This window comes from Bos javanicus, chromosome 13 (genome assembly GCF_032452875.1).
Source record: "Bos javanicus breed banteng chromosome 13, ARS-OSU_banteng_1.0, whole genome shotgun sequence".
NCBI lineage: Eukaryota > Metazoa > Chordata > Mammalia > Artiodactyla > Bovidae > Bos > Bos javanicus.
The window spans coordinates 61,316,226-61,338,946 of record NC_083880.1 but is presented as its reverse complement, the minus strand read 5'-3'; the positions used below and the strand labels follow the sequence as shown (position 1 = coordinate 61,338,946).

Genomic DNA, 22,721 nt, shown 5'->3' with positions numbered 1-22,721 from the left:
ATTAAAAAGCAGAGACATTACTTGGCCAAGAAAGGTCCGTCTAGTCAAAGCTATGGTTTTTCCAGTATTCATGTATAGATTTCATGAAATTAAAAGACGCTCACTCCTTGGAAGAAAAGTTATGACCAACCTAGACAGCATATTCAAAAACAGAGATATTACTTTGCCAACAAAGGTTTGTCTAGTCAAGGCTATGGTTTTTCCTGTGGTCATGTATGGATGTGAGAGTTGGACTGTGAAGAAGGCTGAGCACCAAAGAATTGATGCTTTTGAACTGTGGTGTTGGAGAAGACTCTTGAGAGTCCCTTGGACTGCAAGGAGATCCAACCAGTCCATTCTAAAGGAGATCAGCCCTGGGATTTCTTTGGAAGGAATGATGCTAAAGCTGAAACTCCAGTACTTTGGCCACCTCATGCGAAGAATTGACTCATTAGAAAAGACTCTGATGCTGGGAGGGATGGGGGGCAGGAGGAGAAGGGGACGACAGAGGATGAGATGGCTGGATGGCATCACTGACTCGATGGATGTGAGTCTGAGTGAACTCCAGGAGTTGGTGATGGACAGGGAGGCCTGGCGTGCTGCGATTCATGGGGTCCCAAAGAGTCGGACACGACTGAGCGACTGATCTGATCTGATAAAGAAAACTGAGTGCCAAAGAACTGATGCTTTTGAACTGTGGTGTTGAAGAAGACTCTTGAGAATCCCTTGGACTGCAAGGAGATCCAACCAGTCTATCCTAAAGGAAATCAGTCCTGAATATTCATTGGAAGGACTGATGCTGAAGCTGAAATTCTAATACTTGGCTACCTGATGTGAAGAACTGACTTATTTGAAAAGACCCTGATGCTGGGAAAGACTGAAGGCGGGAGGAGAAGGGGACGACAGAGGATGAGATGGTTGGATGGCATCACTTGACTCAATGGACATGAGTTTGAGTAAATTCCGGGAGTTGGCGATGGACAGGGAGGCCTGGCGTGCTGCAGTCCATGGGATCGCAAAGAGTCAGACACAACTGAGCAACTGAATTGAACTGAACATTAGAACTAAGATGATTTTGAAAAAACAGTGGGATCCATTTTTTGCTTCCAAAGTATACTTAAAACTACTGTTGTACTAATATTTCCTTTCCTGTTTTCAAGAAAAAAACTTGGAAAAAGAGAGACAGCCAGCTATTTCCTCAGGGTTTCAGTGGACCAAGGGCATGGAGAAGACCTTCTGTACGGCAGCAGGCTTTCTTATCCACCCTTCCTCCTATACACACCCGACAGACCCACTGGATTTCATTAGAGTCCTTTTCCAAGAGAATGGCATATGCTATCACATCTGGACACTGCACTGTAAGTGTGAAGTACAGCTGCAATGGACTCATTTCTACCCCCCTCACATACTGATTTCTCTTAATGAGAAAGAAGAAAATGAAGAAGACCCAGCAATAACTAGCATGACATATCACTGGTCTCACATACTATCCCAAAGTAATATAAAAACAGAGAACACTTATGGACATGGGGAGAGGGGAGGAGAGGGTGAGATGTATGCAAAGAGTAACATGGAAACTTACATTACAATATGTAAAATAGATAGCCAAAGGGAATTTGCTGTATGGCTCAGGAAACTCAAACAGGGGCTCTGTGTCAACCTAGAGGGGTAGGATGGGGAAGGAGATGGGAGGGAGGTTCAAAAGAGAGAAGATATATGTATACCTATGGCTGATTCATGTTGAAGTTTGACAGAAAAAAAACAAATTTCTGTAAAGCAATTATCCTTCAATAAAAAAATAAATTAAAAAAACCCCTCACATCCTTATTTGTTGACAATATCAAAGTTTGTGTCATATCACCTGACCCAATATCAGGGAATCCTATCTCTATTTGGAGACTGGGTTCTGAGTAGCACAATCCCTCCATTTAAAAATGGCAACCCACTCCAGTATTTTTGCCTAGAGAATTTCATGAACAGAGGATCCTGAGGGGCTACAGTTCATGGGGTCCCAAAGAGTCGGACAAGACGGAGTGACTAACATTTTCACTTTCACTGTGACTTTGGGCTAATTTCATAAATCCCAGAAGCCTGAATTTTAATAACCAAAGCAGTCTTGAGAAAGAAGAATGGAGTTGGAGGAATCAATCTTCCTTACTTCAGATTATACTACAAAGCTACAGTCATCAAGACAGTATGGTACAAAAAGAAACACAGACTAGTGGAACAAGATAGAAAGCCTAGAAATAAATCCATGCATTTATGGGTACCTTATTTTTGACAAAGGAGGCAAGAATATACAATGGGGCAAAGACAGCCTCTTCAATAAATGGTGCTGGGAAAACTGGACAGCTACATGTAAAAGAATGAAATTAGAACACTGCCTAACACCATACACAAAGACAAACTCAAAATGGATTAAAGACCTAAATGTAAGACCAGAAACTATAAAACTCTGAGAGGAAAACATAGGCAAAACACTTGATGACATAAAACAAAGCAAGATCCTCTATGACCCACCTCCTAGGGAAATGGAAATAAAAGAAAAGTAAACAAGAGGGACCTGATTAAACTTAAAAGCTTTTGCACAGCAAAGGAAACTATAAGCAAGGTGAAAAGACAACCTCAGAATGGGAGAAAATAATAGCAAATGAAACAACTGACAAAGGATTAACTTTCAAAATATCAAGCAGTTCATATAACTCAATAACAGAAAAGCCAACAACCCAATCAAAAAGTGGGGAAAAGACCTAAACAGACATTTCTCCAAAGAAGACATACAGATGGCTAACACATGAAAAGATGCCCATCTTCACTCATTATTTGAGAAATGCAAATCAAAGCTACAATGAGATATCACCTCACACCAGTCAGAATGGCCCTCATCAAAAAGTCTACAAACAATAAATGCTAGAGAGGGTGTGGAGAAAAGGGTACACTCTTGCACTGCTGGTGGGAATGTAAATTGATACAGCCACTATGGAAGACAGTATGGAGATTTCTTAAAAAACTAGAAAAAAACCCACCATATGACCCAGCAATCCCACTCCTAGGCACATAGCCTGAGGAAACCAAAATTGAAAGAGACACATGTATCCCTTTGTTCACTGCAGCACTATCTGCAATAGCTAGAACATGGAGTCAACGTAGATGTCCATCAACAGATGAATGGATAAAGAAGTTGTGGAACATATACACAAAGGAATAATCAGATCAGATCAGATCAGTCCGACTCTTTGCGACCCCATGAATCGCAACACGCCAGGCCTCCCTGTCCATCACCAACTCCAGGAGTTCACTCAGACTCACGTCCATCGAGTCAGTGATGCCATCCAGCCATCTCATCCTCTGTCGTCCCCTTCTCCTCTTGCCCCCAATCCCTCCCAGCATCAGAGTCTTTTCTAATGAGTCAATTCTTCACATGAGGTGGCCAAAGTACTGGAGTTTCAGCTTTAGCATCATTCCTTCCAAAGAAATCCCAGGGCTGATCTCCTTGCAGTCCAAGGGACTCTCAAGAGTCTTCTTCAACACCACAGTTCAAAAGCATCAATTCTTTGGTGCTCAGCCTTCTTCACAGTCCAACTCTCACATCCATACACGACCACAGGAAAAACCATAGCCTTGACTAGACGAACCTTTGTTGGCAAAGTAATATCTCTGCTTTTGAATACGCTATCTAGGTTAGTCATAATTTTCCTTCCAAGGAGTAAGTGTCTTTTAATTTCATGGCTGCAGTCACCACCTGCAGTGATTTTGGAGCCCAGAAAAATAAAGTCTGACACTGTTTCCACTGTTTCCCCATCTATTTCCCATGAAGTGATGGGACTGGATGCCATGATCTTCATTTTCTGAATGTTGAGCTTTAAGCCAACTTTTTCACTCTCCACTTTCCCTTTCATCAAGAGGCTTTTTAGTTCCTCTTCACTTTCTGCCATAAGGGTGGTGTCATCTGCATATCTGAAGTTATTGATATTTCTCCCAGCAATCTTGATTCCAGCTTGTGTTTCTTCCAGTCCAGCGTTTCTCATGATGTACTCTGCATATAAGTTAAATAAGCAGGGTGACAATATACAGCCTTGACGTACTCCTTTTCCTATTTGGAACCAGTCTGTTGTTCCATGTCCAGTTCTAACTGTTGCTTCCTGACCTGCATACAGATTTCTCAAGAGGCAGATCAGGTGGTCTGATATTCCCATCTCGTTCAGAATTTTCCACAGTTGATTGTGATCCACACAGTCAAAGGCTTTGGCATAGTCAATAAAGCAGCAATAGATGTTTTTCTGGAACTCTCTTGCTTTTTCCATGATCCAGCGGATGTTGGCAATTTGATCTCTGGTTCCTCTGCCTTCTAAAACCAGCTTGAACATCAGGAAGTTCACGGTTCACGTACTGCTGAAGCCTGGCTTGGAGAATTTTGAGCATTACTTTAAGGAACACATTTGAGTCAATTCTAACGAGGTGGATGAACTTAGAATCTATTATACAGAGTGAAATGAGTCAGAAAGAGAAAGATAAATACCGTATTCTAAAACATATAGAATCTAGAAAAATGATAATGAAGGATTTATTTACAGGGCAACAATGGAGAAACAAACATAGAGAATAGACTTATGGACATGGGCAGAGAGGAAGAGAGGGTGAGATGTATGGAAAGAGTAACATGGAAACTTACATTACCGTATGTAAAATAGACAGCCAACAGTAATTTGTTGTATGGCTCAGGAAACTCAAACAGGGGCTCTGTAACCTAGAGGGGTGGGATGGGGAGGGAGATAGGAGGGAGTTTCAAAAGGGAGGGGATATATGTATACCTATGGCTGATTCATGTTGAGATTTGACAGAAAACAGGAAAATTCTGTAAAACAATTATCCTTCAATTAAAAAAAAAAAAAAAGAGCTGGGGAGAGGTAGCAAGAGGGAGGTGCATATAGTTCTAAAAGGGGAACACAAGGATCCTCATGATGTTAGAACGGTTTGATATCTTGACTGTGGTAGTAAATCAATGAACCAACGCAGGTGATAAAATCACATAGAACTTAATACACATGAAAATAAGTACAAGTGAAACTGGGGAAATCTGAGTAAGACTGGTGGAGTGTATCACTGTCAACATTCCAGCTGTGATGTTATACTCTATGCTCAGTGACAACAAAGCAAGTTTTTATGTGACTGCCCTCACTATAGACATGTAGTTGAATTTCACTCAACTTTTTTCAACCGGATTTTACCATATGTTCATAAAACTTAAATATTCATCATTTTTAACTGCAAAACTTTGATTTCTACTGATAGTCCATTTCCAAAATAGTGGACATTTCAACTATTTCTATCATATCATGATGACAAAGTCTCTGAGTACAGAAAGGAATTTATGTTTTAGCTATCTACAATCCATTCTTCTGAAAGGTGCTCAGCACAAAGCAAGTCACTATCCCTTAAAACAACTAGAAAAGCAGACACTTACCAAACCAGGAATCTATGTGTTGCGTATCTTCCTCGTCAGTCAAAGATGAAAAATTGATGAAGTCCGTTGGAGCATCATAGGAATAAGAGGTTGTGACTTGTGACATTGTGTTCCACCCTTGGTGCAAAACAGTAGGTTACTTCCAACGTTTGTGTCACTTTTCTCAACAGGTCACTTCCTAAGGAGATAAATGGTTCAGAAACTTGACTGCACATTTATCTAAGGTATTGGTACCCTATTTTGCTTTTACAATCACATATGCAATTCTGAAAATAACCTGGGCAATAGGCCTTACTTTTCAAATCACACTAAAAGTAAAGTTTACTTTTTCAGTAACTTAACACTCCTTGAAGTAAATACATTGGAATTAGAAAGAGGCCAAATTTAATGAATACCTACAAAATGTCATGTACTGTGCTAAGTCTTTTACATTCATTATCTTATTTTCCTCAATCTACCGTTTTCTCATTTCCAGTCTCATCCATATCCAATGCATTTTCTCTTTGCCCTGAATAACCCAATTTCTGAAACACATCATAGCTACCAGCCAAAATCTTACTCATCATTCAAAGTCCAATTCAATCATCTCTAAAATCTTTCCCAATTTTCACCTACTGTTGCCCCTCCAAAGCCATTGTGCTTTTATACCATCTAATTTTATATTAGTTAACTATGCAGATCTCTCTCCTAGTAAACGCTAAGTTCCTGTAGACAAGGATGAATTCTACTCACTTGTGTATAACTCATCCATTAAGGTGCTCAGAACAGTATCTTATACATAGTAAAAAAATCTCAATAGTGTTTTGCCAAGTACAGGTTTCTTCTTTAAAAATACTTTTGTAAAAAATACTACTCCTGGGCATAAAGACAAATATCTTTAAAAATACATAAAAGGGACAACATGCAGATTAGGTTAAAAAAAAAAGATGTGGGCCCATCCTTACTTCTGCATACTTTGTACAGAAGAGCTGCCATGTGTCCTGTGTCCTCTGTCCTGTGGAAACCTGTGTAGGCGTGTCAGCCCCCCACTCCAACCCAATGTGGTTAAAAAAACAGCTGAAAGTAATAGCCTAAAGGCTATACTCACTTGGCAAATAATTTCCCTACGAAACCCAATGAATCATTTGTCTTCATTATGGAATGACATGGACTTAAAGTATTCTGTATCATGGAAGAGAAGTAGACATCAGTTAATGACTTACATACACATTTGCTAATTTAAGTACTTTCTTTAAGCCTTTATAAATACATGCTCATTTTTTAAATGAGATTACAAAAACAGCTTTCATAAAAATCCACAATGCCATATTACTTCACACACCCACACAATTTCTCTCAATCTCTCTCTACACACACAACAAATACACACACTTAACTTTTACTTTTTTTTTTCCAATGAGATCATTGACATTTTGAATCTGCTTCACATATCGCAAGCATCTTCCATGTCAATATAGATATATCAGCAACTAATGACTGTGTTCTAATTTACTTATCCCCTACATTAGGACTGTCCCGATACTTTCACTTTAAAGATACTAATAAAAGAATATCCATGAAGCTAAGTTTCTGTATATATATACTTAATTCTTCCCTGAAGACAAATTCTTAAAGACAGAATCACTGGCTATTGACACATACTGTGAAAACGTTCCTCAGGAGAGTAATATTCCCTTGCGTTACAGAGAGGTGTGCCAGTTCTCTTCCAGGTACTAATAGCCCTCAGTATTCATTTTCTCTATATTATACCACTATACTTATGCTCTGAGATAAATTATGAGATTAGGTCCACCTAACAATGGCACCCCACTCCAGTACTCTTGCCTGGGAAATCCCATGGACGGAGAAGCCTGGTAGGCTGCAGTCCATGGGGTCGCTAGGAGTTGGGCACGACTGAGCAACTTCACTTTCACTTTTCACTTTCATGCAAGGAAATGGCAACCCACTCCAGTGTTCTTGCCTGGAGAATCCCAGGGACAGGGGAGCCTGGCGGGCTGCCATCCATGGGGTCACACAGAGTCGGACACGACTGAAATGACTTAGCAGTAGCAGCAACCTCATTGTTGCTCGGTGGTTTGGCCAGTGGACTTGGGTAATTTCTCTCAGTGGACTTGGGTAATTCAGAAGGAATTTGTTCTATTTGGTTTACATGGTGAAATCAATCTACGCACCAAAGAACATCATCTTCCCATGGTCTCCCCTATGAACTCACTGAAGCTATACCTCCACAGGTATCTTTATAACAATGCTCCAATTGAAGTACTTAGTGTAGAAATATGACATTTTGGAGTTGGGAGGAGTTTTAAACAACACCTATATTTTTCAGTTTATAGATAAAGATTAAATAAAGCAAAATGAGGTCCTCTAGGATCATACAACACTACTACTAATGATCATGGTAAAAACAAGGTACCAAAGGTGCTTACACATGCCAAGCACCATGAAATAACAATACTAAATACATACAATTTTAATACCCTCAACAATCCTCTAAAGCATCAATCATTCCCATCCTAGAAGAAGCAGCTGAAAGTAAGGGAAATTGAAAAAGACTTGCCCAATATCATAAAGTTATATAAAGGAAGAATCTGATCTAGAACTGAGGCGCCTGACTTTAGTATAATATGTTTTCTACATCATCTGCCCTCACCCTATGAATTAGAGAAGCATGTTAATGTAGTTATGGTCTATATTTGCATAGGAAACAGTACTGTATTTCTTTCCAAGTAGAGACAGTCTTCATAGTCTTTTACCCTGAATAGAGGATTCTTTATTATCCTCAATTCTTAAGTTTTCACACTTCCCAATTTCTACTTTCATTATTCAATTTAACTCAGTAAGCTATGTGTTAGCAGTTCACTCATACTTGCTAGTAGCCATAAATCTGGGCTTGATAATACTGGAGCTCGTTTCTCACTAATATTCAAGGATGAGACACTGTCTCACACAAAAAGTACAAGATTTAGTCTCAGACACAAAGGAATTCAAAATCTAGACAGGAGGCCTATCAGACTTAAAAGATGTGCTGTGAGTAGTCACTCAGTCGTGTCAGACTCTTTATGACCCCATGGACTGTAGCCTGTCAGGCTCCTCTGTCCATGAGATTCTCCAGGCAAGAATACTGAAGTGGGTTGCTATGCCCTCCTCCAGGGAATCTTCCCAACCCAGGAATCAAATCCAGGTCTCCTGCATTGCAGGTGGATTCTTTACCATTTGAGCCATCAGGGACACCTAGACTTATTTTAAGACTATTAATCAGACTTAAAGATAAGATGGTATAAATATTTAAATCATATAGTATGAACTATAACCATAAAGAAAATTGGAGGTTAACATGGCTTAAGTCAAGCTATGATTAAATGTTTTTCATTGAACACCATCAAAACAGTAAAAAGTGCTCTAAGACAGAAATCACCCCCTTGATCACCAAGTTTCCAAGCCTGGAGTAGTAGCCATGGGACAGTTTGGCCAATAAGAACAAAGTAGGAATCTGCTGAGGGATTCATAAGAAAACTCATACTTTCCTAATATAGATATACTACAGCCCTTGCTCCTCCCCTTTTCCTTTACCTTGCTTCTTGCCTGAATGCAGATGTAATGGCTAGAGCTACAGCAGTCATCATATACACAGGAGTAAATGGCCGAGAGTAACAGATATTACTGAGCTACTGATCAGTGATGATAAAATATCAGCAACCACCTACCTTCAGACAATAAAATTCTCTTCATATAGGTCCTTACTAAGCAATCCCAACATGGAAATACAGAATTCTAGGCCTCTCCCGGGCATTACTTGATGTATATGACAATGGGGAAGTTACTCCACTTTTCTGCCTACCTACTTCCCATAAACAAGAAAGAAAGTATTTTGAGTGCTATGATATGATCACTGCCTTTTGACCTTCTGATACCTTTCCTCTCCTTGACCATATTTCTACTCAAAGGACCCTATTGGAAGATTCTCCAGCAACTGACAGTGGCTAAAATTCCTCTGCTGTAAGAAGAAAGTTTTTCTATTCTTTGAACAAACATCCTAGAAGACATGGGAAAATCTTGGATTCCCATGATCTTAATGCCTAACCCAGGTCACTGGGAAGACTTCCCAGGCAGGAATGTTACAAAGACAAGTAAAGCTAGGGGGAGGGAAGAGGCAGGAATGTAATTGCAGCAATCCCACTTAGTCTTCTAAAAATCATGATTCCACCAAAGCATGCTGCTGAAAACTACCTGGAAAGAATTCAAATTTAACCCCTCACAGCCTTTTTTCTTTTTAAATTATGGAGCTACACTGCTAGGCTCTTTGGAAAATAATTTGCATTTTTCTTTGATAGTTCTTACCAAAAGTAGAAATTTATCTTATAAACATGTATCTATGCATATATAGGAATATTCACAAAGCATTGTTCATAAAAGCCAAAAAACTGAATATGTGAATTTTACCAATAGATTAGTTGAATAAATTATGGCACAACCACATGTTGAGATATTAAGTAACTTTAATATTAAATAATGTTACATATGTGATTTCTACAGAATGAGCTCCAACAACTATTAAATAAGAAAAGCAAAATGCACAAGTGTATGCTCTCATTCAAGTTAAAGAGGAAAGAGGTAATGTACACTCATGAATAGAAGACACAAAAGTGTTAACAGCATTTGGGACTGGGAAGAAAGCTGAGAGGTCTGGGTCAGGGGAACACTTTTCACTATATTAACTTTCGTATTCTATTATTTCAATGCATATCTTTGCAGTTTAAAGAGCTAGTTAAGCAGTATTATTATCCCCCAAAATCCATGGTGACAGTCCAGAAGTCATTAGGTTTTCTGGGATTTGTATTATTCTTATAATCCAGCAATAACTGTTAAACCTTTTGATTTTTGGAAATAATGCTTCCCATTTACACGGTCTATAAACTGGATACTAACTTCACATATCCAAATGATAAATATTTTCTTTGTTAATGTTTCTGTATAAAATCCTTTGTATTGACCTAATAAAAACTTGGAAAGCAAAGTTAAAAATAGTAATAACTATTAATTACTGAATACTTATGACAAGCAGACACTGTGTAGTGTTTTCATGTATTAACTCCACTAAATTCTCACAGTAATTCTATAAAGTGGTTACTATTATTAATTTCACAGATGAGAAAACTGAGGCACAGAGAGATTTACTATTTGTTCATGGTCATACACATAAGTAGCAGAGCCAGGATTTGAACTCAGACAAGCCCTAAAGGGAGTGTCCTTATCCACCACACTATCCACTGCCTCTCCTATCTGCTTAAAGATAGATATTTATGTAGACCAATATCAAATGTCAAGGAGTGAGAGACAATATTATTTAGATAATAACTTCCAAATACTGATTGTGTACTACAGGCCAAGCACAAGCACTTTACTAGGCACTTCATATAAATTATCTCATTTAAACTGTATTAACAAAACAGAAAGTAAATATCATCATCACTGTTTTACAAATAAGGAACTGACTCAGCTACTCCCTGGTGGCTCAGACAGTAAAGAGCCCACCTGTAATGCGGGAGACCCAGGTTTGATCTCTGGAAAATCCCCTGGAGAAGGAAATGACAACCCACTTCAGTATTCTTGCCTGGAAAATCCCATGGATGGAGGATCCTGGCAGGCTATAGTCCACGGGGTCACAAAAAGTCGGATACAACTTAGCGACTTCACTCAGTTCCTCCAGGATCCAAGCTACTGCAGGATCACAAACTGGCAGGTAGCAGTACTGAGTTATAAGACTTGGTCTATAGGATTACAAAATCTGAGGTCACTATAATATACAGGTTTTTCCTATCAATATTCCTTCAAAAATGAGGAGCCTGTTAGACAAATGCAAAAATAAACTATTCTCTACAGAAAAATTAAGCATTTTTAACAAGTTTTGCAAAAAGAACACCCTGGTAAATTAAAAACCCTATTCTAAGTATACCAAGAAAGCTCGGAGCTGAATCTTCTCATAAACTAAAACATCACCCCTTAATTTCTCTTTTTCTAAGTTTGTACTCTTGCATATAAATTTTTGCTATAAACAAGATGGAGGTTTGTCTGAATCTCTCAGTTCAGAGTAAAAGGGACTACTCAAGCATCACAAGGAGGGATGTGCTCTGAAGTCTAGAACTGCATTTGATCAGTGCGGGTTAAAAGGCAAAGGGGGCTCAAACTTAAATATGCCTAATTTTTATGTAGGTTAAAAATTTAAAACTAAAATACTAATTTTTAAAATGATCTCTTTTTCAAAAAATCTTCTTTTGAGTCATCTTTTAGTCTAGTACACCCCTCTACCCTACTACCAAAAAAAAAGGAACAAATAAATATATATCCATTGAGAAGTTTGACTCTCCTCAATAGAGAGTGACTGCACAAATACATGAACAAAACCAAAAGTAACTACTGGCAACTGCTTGCTTCATTACAGCACCTCTCCCACAAATATTAGGATGTAAAACCTTCAAAAACTAAAAGCCTTGTGGGAAATGAAACAGGCCAAAGCCAACTGTTTAAATGAGAGCCCCAAGCAGGGTGGAACTGGATGCTTTCCTGCACCCCTTAATCAAGATTGAATTTCTGTCAACAGGTTTCACTGAAAAAAAAAAAAAAAGCACATGCGTCAACCACATTCCCCAACACAAATCAAGCTGCCACAAGAGAATCGGCTTCACATTTCAAAATTACCTGAATCCACCACAGCTTCAGACTCCTGTAAAACTAAATATTCTGTGTGAAGAAATAGCTCTTCCTGACCAATAATCCTATGACAGACCTGAGGCTAAGGCTTCTCCTACATTATGAACTAGTTAGGTTCCTTTTAAAACTGCCTATTGAGTGCCATCCATCATATCACATAGCTTATTCTTGTTTCCAAAAAACAAAGTCTGAAAAGATACATATAATCCTTCCCCATAAGGAACTCACAGTTAATTGTGATACAGGGTGAACTGTGCAGTAATGAGGGCTAAACAAACAGCATTGTGGAAGTGCAGAAAAGGGTAATAGATGAAGGAGGGTCAGAGAAGGTTTGCTGGTGGAAGTGATACATAAAAGATACAGACAGACATGCAGAGTTCTGCAGGCTAAAGATGAATACTAAAAGGGAACCCTCTTACACTGTTGGTGGGAATGCAAACTAGTACAGCCACTATGGAGAACAGTGTGGAGATTCCTTAAAAACCTGGAAATAGAACTGCCATACAACCCAGCAATCCCACTGCTAGGCATACACACCGAGGAAACCAGAATTGAAAGAGACACGTGTACCCCAATGTTCATCGCAGCACTGTTTATAATAGCCAGGACATGGAAGCAACCTAGATGTCCATCAGAAGATGAATGGATAAGAAAGCTGTGGTACATATACACAATGGAGTATTACTCAGCCATTAAAAAGAATACATTTAAATCAGTTCTATTGAGGTGCCTATTATACAGAGTGAAGTAAGCCAGAAAGAAAAACACCAATACAGTATAATAATGCTTATATATGGAATTTAGAAAGATGGTAATGATAACTCTGTATGCGAGACAGCAAAAGAGACACAGATGTCTAGAACAGTCTTTTGGACTCTGTGGGAGAGGGTGAGGGTGGGATGATTTGGGAGAACGGCACTGAAACATGTATAATATCATATGTGAAATGAATCACCAGGCCAGGTTTGATGCATGATACAGGGTGCTCGGGGCTGGTGCACTGGGATGACCCAGAGGGATGGTATAGGGAGGGAGGTGGGAGGGGGGGTTCAGGATGGGGAACACGTGTACACCCGTAGCGGATTCATGTCAATGTATGGCAAAACCAACACAATATTGTAAAGTAATTTAGCCTCCAATTAAAATAAATAAATTTACATTTTTAAAAAAAATAATAAAATACTAAAAAAAAAAAAAAATAGGTTAGAATCACCAGAGAGAAATGGGAGGGTAGCTTAACAAAACCTTATTTTCAGACTTCAAGTGAACCAATAAAGACTGTTAATTAAAGATGTGCTATCAAAAATTTTACTCTATTGATCTAGTAAGAAATGTTCACTGAATAAATTCTTACAGGATTAAAAAAAAAAAAAAGATGAATACTGACTTTTTCTAGCAGAAGAAATAAATGGAAAAGGAAAACACATACCGGGAAGCATGCAATTGAGAAAGATTGTAAAAGAAACAATGTAACATATTTCCACATTCAACTGAAATTAACCTCCATGGCTCCCTGTCTCTCTTCACTCTCCAACCAAAAATAACCAGCCATGACAAGCTCTATAAATCAATAGGTGCAGGTTCAGAGCAGGGTGGAGGAAAGCTGGAAAAGGATGCATTCTAAGCAAGGCTGAAATAGCAGACCAGCAGCTCCTGAGCAAAACAAAGACTTTGGTGTGATAGATGATCTCAAGTACCTCAGAGTTCACTTGTGAACTGTCTTGCCTCGTTATTTTGGAGGAAAATCATGAGTTAAATAAATGGTAATACAACAGAATAAACAGAGGAAGTCAGGACCTCATTAGAAGTGTAGTTAAGTTAAAATGGTCCCATCCCAGGCAGTGCCATTTCCCCAGGGACACCCTCTCCTATTTCCACAAGGGATAAGAGATCTTGTTACACTACCACAAGTTAGAGTTGAGTTATTTTCATCTTACCCAGGGAGAAAATACCTACATTCTTTTTTTCTTTTTTTCCTATACATAGGATTAGCAAGAGACAGCAAATGCCAACACAATCCAGGCTGCAATTTTAATTGTTAATCAAAGTCACAAACCAAGTCTGAAGGAAGTTAATGGACTTTGTGTTTCCACATTTGTTTGCTAACTTCTATGTTGAAATCAGATCTGTTTACAGAAACAGATCTATGAAGCTTCCAAAATTGGGTCAATTTAAAATCCAATGACAATCTCTCACTGTCCAAGCACTTAGAAGTCAGCACAGGACACAAGGACATTTGTTCTAATTCATCACTGTCCAAAAATCTCAAGCAAACACACTTTTCTATCACTTTCCTTCCAAACTTTCATATTTCATTTTTGAATGATTACAAATTCAGTTCCACTTTTTTTATTCATCCACAGAACTCTATAAACCATAATTCACTCTTACATGACTAATAGAACCTGGATAGAAATCAAAGATGCCGTTTACCTCTAGGCCAATTAACAACTCTTACCTTTACCAAAGTGTTCTGATGTTCCAAAAGTAAGTAGCTAAGAGACTTTGTAAGGGCTGACAGTCAGTGGGGCTATAGGAGGTTACAATCCTAGTCAAATCTCACTCAGTCTTACAGAGAATGATATCCCTCAAAAGGTGTCTGGTTTGGAAAGCAGAAGTGAAGTGAAGTGAAGTCGCTCAGTCGTGTCCGACTCTTTGCGACCCCATGGACAGTAGCCTACCAGGCTCCACCGTCCATGGGATTTTCCAAGCAAGAATACTGGAGTGGGCTGCCGTTTCCTTCTCCAGATTGGAAAGCAGACACCTCAAAAAGTGATTACCAATGAGGTGGCAAGGGGTGAGATAGACAGTGACAGGGTTGGAAGATTTTGAATGCTAAATTTTTTTATATTACTTTTATTTTTGCACCTCGTGAATCTAAATATTAAATATTTTAGAAATATAAAATTGTGCCTGTGTGATGTACACTGTCAGTGGATAGGTCAATTTGTTGTTTTGTACGAAGTCTTAAAAACATCCATTCTTTTTGACCAGTGATTCCACTGGATAAAATACTACAGCAGAACCATATAATGAAATAATATATTAGCCATTAAAATTATGTTACAGAAAATTTTAATGAAATGACAAAATTTTCATAGCCTAATTATAAAGTGGAAAAAAATGATAGTTATTAGTGCATGATTTCTTAAAACCAAATATACGTTACCCACCCTGCCCCCCACAAATTGGAAGGAAATCTACCAAAATGTTAGCCATAATTTATCTGAGAAGCAGGATAGTGGGTGACATTATTTTCTTTTCCATATTAAATAAATTTTCTTCCAAAATGTTATTATAAAGATGAATTAAAATTATTCAAATAATTTTTAAGCTATTAGCGGTCCCCTTATTTTTCAATGTAACACTGTGAACACAGCCTTACCTGTGGTTTAATCTGGTCAGTACCCCTGACTACAGACTTTATTCAAAGATGCAATATACTCTTTCACCTCTCTTCTGAAATTCTGAAGTCCAGAAAATACTTCTTTTCCAGAATCTGAAAGAAGCAGAAAGATGATGAAACAGGTTTAAGTTCTTTGTAGCAAAAAAGGTTAGCAGAGAACAGAAGGGGTGGTATAAAACACCAAGGATAACCATGCTTAAAACCAGAGTACTTCCGAGAGCTAAGGTCTAAATAGCATGATGCCCCCTAAACACCAAACTTAACTATTATTGTTTCTTTAGTGTAAAAGTGTTCTTAAAGTTTTTTAGGATATATGTGCTATGTCCCTGTGTTTTTGCTGTTACATACTTCCACTTCAGAGCAACCTCTCCACAGTCTGCAACTGAGGAACACTAACATCAAGGGGTCATTAGTGTGTGTCCTATTCAAATATCAGGACAAAGTGTAGGCATACTGTATATGAAAAAAATTTACTACCTTTTTAAATTTAAAAAAGTAGAAACAGCATTTTATTAAAAAAATTTCTAAAGTTTGCTCCTACATACCATTTTATACCTTTCTCACTAACCTTTAATTTCCCCCAATCAAGTTTCTTTAAGCAAACAAACAAAAACAGAACCCCTTCCAGTTACCTATACTTTCTTCACAAAGTACCTTGGCAGGTGAACTGTCTCAAACACAGATCTATTCACAGAACTGACTGGGTTGTTCAATGTCCCTGGAGTAAATTCTGCTTCCTACCTTTACCCATGGCAAAGAAAATTCGTTTGCCAAAGGACAATTAAATCTCTCCTCCTGGGGACTTCCCTGGTGGTCCAGAGGTTGAGAATCTGCCTGTCAATGCAGGGAACATGGGTTTAATCCCTGGTCCGGGACCTAGGATGCCACATGCCATGGAGCAACGAAGCCTACAAGCCACAACTACTGAAGCTTGCATGCCTTAAGGTCCGCAAGAGAAGACACTCGCACACCACAACCAGAGAAAGCCTGAGCACAGCAAAATGAAGAGCACATGTGCCGCAATGAAGACCCAGTTCAGCCATAAACTAAAGACTTGAAAAAAAAAAAAAACTCAAAACTTTCTAAAAAAATAAAAAACCATAAAACTCTCCTCCTCCTTTCCTCCCCAACAATTCCAAAAGAATTAGGGAAAGGCTAAAGAAAAAATACACATAGGAAATATGGGAGAACTCTGACCCTCTCCTGGTGCCTAAGAAATAAAGGACCCTTCCACTAATCTTGTCACCTATTGAAACTTAATTGCAGCTACAGGATAAGGTAACTTTATTAAGGTCAGAATGCACAGACTTGAGCATAAGGCTGGCCAAAATAACTGTTTTATTTAAATGACTTGAAGGTTTAAACAAATTTATCAACCTAATTCAATATACTCAGTTTTTCATACCTGAAATTTTGTAGTCAATTTAAGATAACACCTTCTTGCCTTTCCAATTCAACAGATATTGAATTGGTGGTTTCCATGCACCAAGACTGCCCTGGTTCCTAACTGAACTCTATCAAGAGCAGTTTGTGTCCCCCCTGCTCCCCAAAGCTACCTTTGCCTGTTTTAAGCCTCAACAATCTCCCTTACCTCTGAACTGCCAGGTGCTTACAATACAAAAACTAGAATATGCAGATGCTATCTTGTCTTGTTCTAATTGTCACTTGTCAACTTGAATCAGACTTTTGTCCTCAAGCATACCAGAAACCCTTTGACTGTACACACACAGTATCTTACACCAATCTGAGCACAGAGTATAACCTCAAAGATCAATTAGCTAAGTGAGCTAGGAGTCACAATAATTTTTATCCCAAGACTGACAACCTAATACTGAATTGACACGCCCACAGTACAAAACCAAAACAACCAACCAAAGGGACTCAAGTTTGATTTAGGGGTGGCTTGACAGGGGGTGTGATACACTGAGGCTGCAACACAAAAATATCCTTAGTATTGCAGCAAATAGTTCGAATTTTGACATCTCATGAGACAATTTCAAAGACAGGCCATAGATTATCAAGACAAGGTAAGGCTGAATCAGGGCAAACTCCAAGTGATGATCTTAAAGCAAAATCTGTAGAGCACTCAGATGCTATCTTGTCCTAAGCAGGACTGATTGGAAGTTCTTGGTACCTAAGTACTAGAAAATTGTGAGAAAAAGAAACCACTAATGAAGAAAACCGGGGAAGGAAATGGCAACCCACTCCAGTATTCTTGCCTGGAGAATCCCGTGGACAAAGGAGCCTGGTGGGCTGCCGTCTACGGGGTCTCACAGAGCCGGACACGACGAAGCGACTTAGCAGCAGCAGCAGCAGCAATGAAGAAAACAGGGAGAAAAACGATCCTACAATATTATAATCTGGTTCACTTTTTCTTTCCACTCCAATCTGTTAAGTGTTTTAGGACAGGAAATCAGAAAGGCAATAATACCCCGTGATGCACACAAAGGGGGAGAACTGATAAAACCGAATGAATTTTAAATCCCCCAACAGGAAGTTAACTCCAAGTCGAATTACACGCCTTCAATTATGTTCTCACTTCCTTTACCTTTCTATTTTACAAAATAGTTATGAGATGCAGTTGTTTCATGGCCACACCTTGTTTTCCTCCACCAAACGCCACACGTCTTGAGGGCGGGCTACTGTATCACCCATTTCTAGAAATTTATCTAGATTACGGGCCTCATTTCCCCTCCTATAAAAGAGTGCTAAGACTAGCACCGACTTCACTGGCTTGGGAAGAAAATTAAATGAAAAAAACACACAGTGCTGAGTCCAGTAAACTCTAATTGCCTGTGTGCTGGGTAATAATATAATTGTCATTACCCTTAGCCCACAGCCTCGCCCTAATTCCTCCATTTCCCACGCTGGCCTCCGCCTCTACCTGCTAACACAGCCTGCTAGACCCGCTCCGCCGAACTTCACGGGGAAATCCTGTCGCGAAGGGAAAGGAGGCCGGAAGCTCCGCTCCTGCACCGCGGGTCAGGGCGGCTGCACCGCGGGTCAGGGCGGCACCCCCGCAGTACACGTCCCAGGAGCTGCGCCCTCCACGCGGAGACCTCCAGTCGCTTGAAATTAGGGTGAAGACCGCCGGGCGCCCCAACTGCTCCTCTTCCCTCCTCACTGCTCACCTCAGCCCAGCGCTGTCAACCGACCGCCGCGAAAACCCGCCGCGGGACTCATTCAGTACCGTTGAAAAATTTGAACGCAGACTCTGCACAAACGCACCAATCAGCGTGCCGGGAACCGGCAATCCCAGCCTTCCGATTGGCCCCTTAGATCCTGGCGACGCCGGAAGTCAGGGTGAGGGACAAGCAAACAACCGGCCCCGAAGGCTTCTGGGAAATGTAGTGTAACTGCGAGAGCCGGTTGCAACAACTCGACGAACGAAGTTACTACAAAGCCCAGAATGCTCCGCTACAAACTATTTGGGATAGGTGGTTAAAAATCCCCCTGCAGATGCAGGAGACAGAAGAGACACGGGTTCGATCTCTGGGTTGGAAAGATCCTCTTGAAGAGGCTTCCCTGGTGGCTCAAACGGTAAAACGTCTGCCCGCAATGCGGGAAACCCGGGTTTGATTCCTGGGTCGGGAACATCCCCCGGATAAGGAAATGGCAATCCACTCCAGCACTCTTGCTTGGAAAATCCCATAGATGGAGGAGCCTGATAGGCTACAGTAAGAGTCGGACACGTCCTTTACTTTCTTTTTTTTTTTTCTTCCTTTTTTTTTTTCCTTTCCTTTCTTGAAGAGAGCTTGACAACCCACTCCAGTAGTCTTGCTGGAGAATCCCATGGACAGAGGAGCCTGGAGGGCTAACGTCCATAGGTCGCAAAGAGTAGGACACGACTGAAGCGACTTAGCACGCTCCCTGCAATGCGGCATAGACTGGCCCTTAGATTCTTTGCCAACTGTGGAGTCTCTCAAACTTTTCATCCAAGTCCACGCCCGGATGTTAGTGCCTGAAGCCACGGTTTTTAGAGGATTGTTCTTTTCTCCTTTAATTCCAACATCCTTGGTTGTATTACCCTCGTATTGTAGAAGAGAAAACAAAGGCTTAGAGAAGTTGAGTAAACTTGTTTGAAATCACATTTTTTAAGTGGAGAAGATGGGATTTGCATTAAGAACATCTAGTCCTATTTATCATCAATAATCACTTAGGAGGTAATAGCAGCAACAAGAACAAAAAGATGAACCTTCACCCCACACACACCCCCCTCGGAATTTTGTTTTAGTCTGTGGCACTTTCAAGTGCCCAGGCAATTCTCATATGCAGCCGGGATTGAGAAGCATTACTCCAAACCAGTAGTTCTCAAAGAACTAGATGATCAGTATAGTTGGAAACTTGTTAGAAATGTAAATTTTAGGTCCCACGTGAGACTTATTGAATCAGAAACTCTGAGAGTGGGCACAGCAATCTGTGTTTTCTATCAGCCCCTCAGGTGATACTGATGCCCACTGAGTTTTGAGACCCCTGCTCTAAACCAAGTGACACTAACAAAATCTCAGGCCTCGGGACCTATTTGTGTTGACAAGAAGGGTTTGAGCCGGATGGTCTTGGCTCTAGATTCTCCCAGGACCCCTGTTATTCCACCCAGCATTCTGTGAGGCTGAGATGCCTGCTGCAGATTCTGGCGCCACGTTACCCGAGTGGCCCAGGAATCCTAGGTGCAGAGGGATGGTCCACTCTGTTGCAGCGTGTTACTTCTCCTTCAAGTCGTCTGCGCCCTCCTGAATATTCTCCGTCTGCAACAACAGCCCGGTGCGTTTTCCAGGAGCCCCTCGCCCACCTAGAACGACCACACACCAAAGGACAATATCACTGCAACACCTTCCGACTTCACACTGCGCCTCACACTGAGCACAGAGGCTCTGGGGCGCCAAGAACACCTTTCTCATGGCAAATATTATTAGAATTCAGATGTCCCTCTCTAAGAAAAAAGGGAGGAGATGGTCACTAAAGCATAAAATCTGGATATTTTAACGGCTTTTAGGGCTGGACTTTTGGAGCAAAAAGATTACTCATGGCAGACCATAGCCTCTGTCACAACCATGAGCTTTGGGCTCTCCAGAGAAATTTCTGGCTCCTTAAAGAAAAGTTTCACTGACTTGACCTAGTGTCTCAACATTTTCTGGTCATGGATGCTTTTGCGAAGCTAATGAATTCTCTGGATCAGTGCTGCCCCATAGAACTTTCTGTGGTAATGGAACTCTTCTACCCTGTGTGGGCCAACACAGTGACACCACATGGCTAGTGAACATTCAAAATGTGGAAAAGGCAACTGCAGAAGGGAACATTTAATTTTATTTAAACTTAACTAATTTGCATTTAAATATTGTATTGGATAGCTTGGGTCTAGAATTCCATGCACCCTCAAAATATTCATGTGAATATAAACACATATTTTTTCAAATATGTTTTGAGGGGGTTGTGGAGAAGAATGGATTATCAAACTTGGCCTCCAACACCCCTCAGGGTTCTGCACAAGTAGGGAGCGGGGCGGGTGGGAGGAGGGGTCCTCTTCTCAACCTGAGAAATTTCTTTTTTTTAAATATGTTTTTTTAATATATTGGATTTTGTATAATCTTCAGTTTGGAATAGGGATAAACTAACTTTTTCTTCAAAAGGACACAAATCTGAGGAACTTTCTGGAGTGATACAGATGTTCCATATCTGGATCTGATGGTTACACTGATGTATAATAGGTAAAATTTGGTAAGTTGTACCTTTAAGATTTGTGTATTTTACTATATGTAAATTATGCTTAGTAAAAATACATAAAATTTTTTTAAAAGATCAGTGTTCATAATTTAAAAAAGCTACAAAAGTTTTAACAAATAAGCCTAAAACTTTTACAGGAAATTTTAAAACTGAAACTTTGTTGAATAACTATAAAAATAATTAAATAAGGCTTGGGTGTCCCTGGTGACTCAGGCTGTACAGAATCTGCCTGCAGTACAGGAGACCTGGGTTCGATCCCTGAGTCAGAAAGATCTCCTGGAAAAGGGAATGTCTGCCTACTCCAGTATTCTTGCCTGGAGAATACCATGGACAGAGGAGCCTGGTGGGCTACAGTCCATGGGGTTGCAAAGAGTCAGATGTGACTGGGTGACTCACGCTTTCATATATGTTATTAATGAATGGTGCGATCTAATACTGTAAATTCTCCATATTAAAAGTTAAATACAATTCTAATGAAAATCCAATACATGTTTGTCATGGAATTTGCCAAATTGACTTTAAAATTCACATGGAAGAAAAAAATAGAAGAATTGGCATCTGAATTTTGAAAAATAATAGGGGGAATTGCCATACCAGATCTCATAAATATTAACATATTACAAAATTATAATTTTTAAAGTATCATTAATTGATTCCATGAGGATACAATCAGCAAAATCCAGTTGGGACAACTAGACAACAAGAAAACAAAAGATCTAGTTTTTTCAAAAAATAAACAGAAAAAAAAAAAAACAAGCAAAATACAGCAAGAATAGAGTTTTTGGTTTGTTTTTGTTTTTCAATATTCCTTATTTCTAGAGATACAAATAGAAAGGGTAAGGATGAAATAACTCTAGAATTTGCTTCAAAATAATCTGGAGTATGCCAAGAAGAGAAGATGGGAATATAGCTGAAACAAGGTTAGCCACAAATTGATAATTGTTAAAACTGAGTAACAGGAGGTTTTCCCTAGTGGTCCAGTGGCTGAAGACTCCATGCTCCCAATGCAGGGATCCCAGTTCAATTCCTGGTAAGGGAACTAGATCCCACATGCTGCAACTAAAGATGCCGCATGCTGCAATGAAGATCAAAGATCCCATTTGCCCCAACTAAGACCTAGTGCAGCCAAATAAATAAGTAAAACATTTTTAAAAATCCTGACTGACAGGTTCATGATACATATATACATGCATGCATGTGTGCCAAGTCACTTCGTGCCTGATTCTTTGCGACCCAATGAACTATAGCCCACCAGGCCCCTCTCTCCATGGGAATTTCCAAGTTAAGAACACTGGAGTGGGTTGCCATGCCCTCCTCCAGGGGATCTTCCTGACCCGGGGGTCAAAGTTGCATCTCTTATGTCTCCTGCGTTGGTGGGAGAGTTCTTTACCACTAGCACCACCTGGGAAGCCCACGTATATACATATTCAAACATATATGCAT

At 39.8% G+C, this 22,721-nt stretch overlaps 1 protein-coding gene across 5 annotated transcripts in view; it reads right to left on the bottom strand.

Annotated features, from left to right (window-relative positions):
* The window catches only part of TPX2 (TPX2 microtubule nucleation factor), a 56,929-nt gene extending 38,136 nt beyond the window's left edge, over positions 1 to 18,793 (bottom strand). For 3 of the 5 annotated variants that reach the window (XM_061437191.1, XM_061437193.1, XM_061437194.1), the window contains exons 1-3: positions 18,689 to 18,793; positions 15,537 to 15,650; positions 5,444 to 5,621 (exon numbers count right to left, since the gene is read on the bottom strand). In XM_061437191.1, coding sequence (XP_061293175.1) covers positions 5,444 to 5,549 — 106 coding nt within the window. In that variant the 5' untranslated portion in view covers positions 5,550 to 5,621; positions 15,537 to 15,650; positions 18,689 to 18,793. Of the gene's footprint in view, positions 1 to 5,443; positions 5,622 to 6,530; positions 6,605 to 15,536; positions 15,651 to 18,441 lie in introns of all 5 variants that reach the window. The other 2 variants (XM_061437192.1, XM_061437189.1) reach the window with 2 other exon arrangements.
* Positions 18,794 to 22,721: the final 3,928 nt, after the last annotated feature.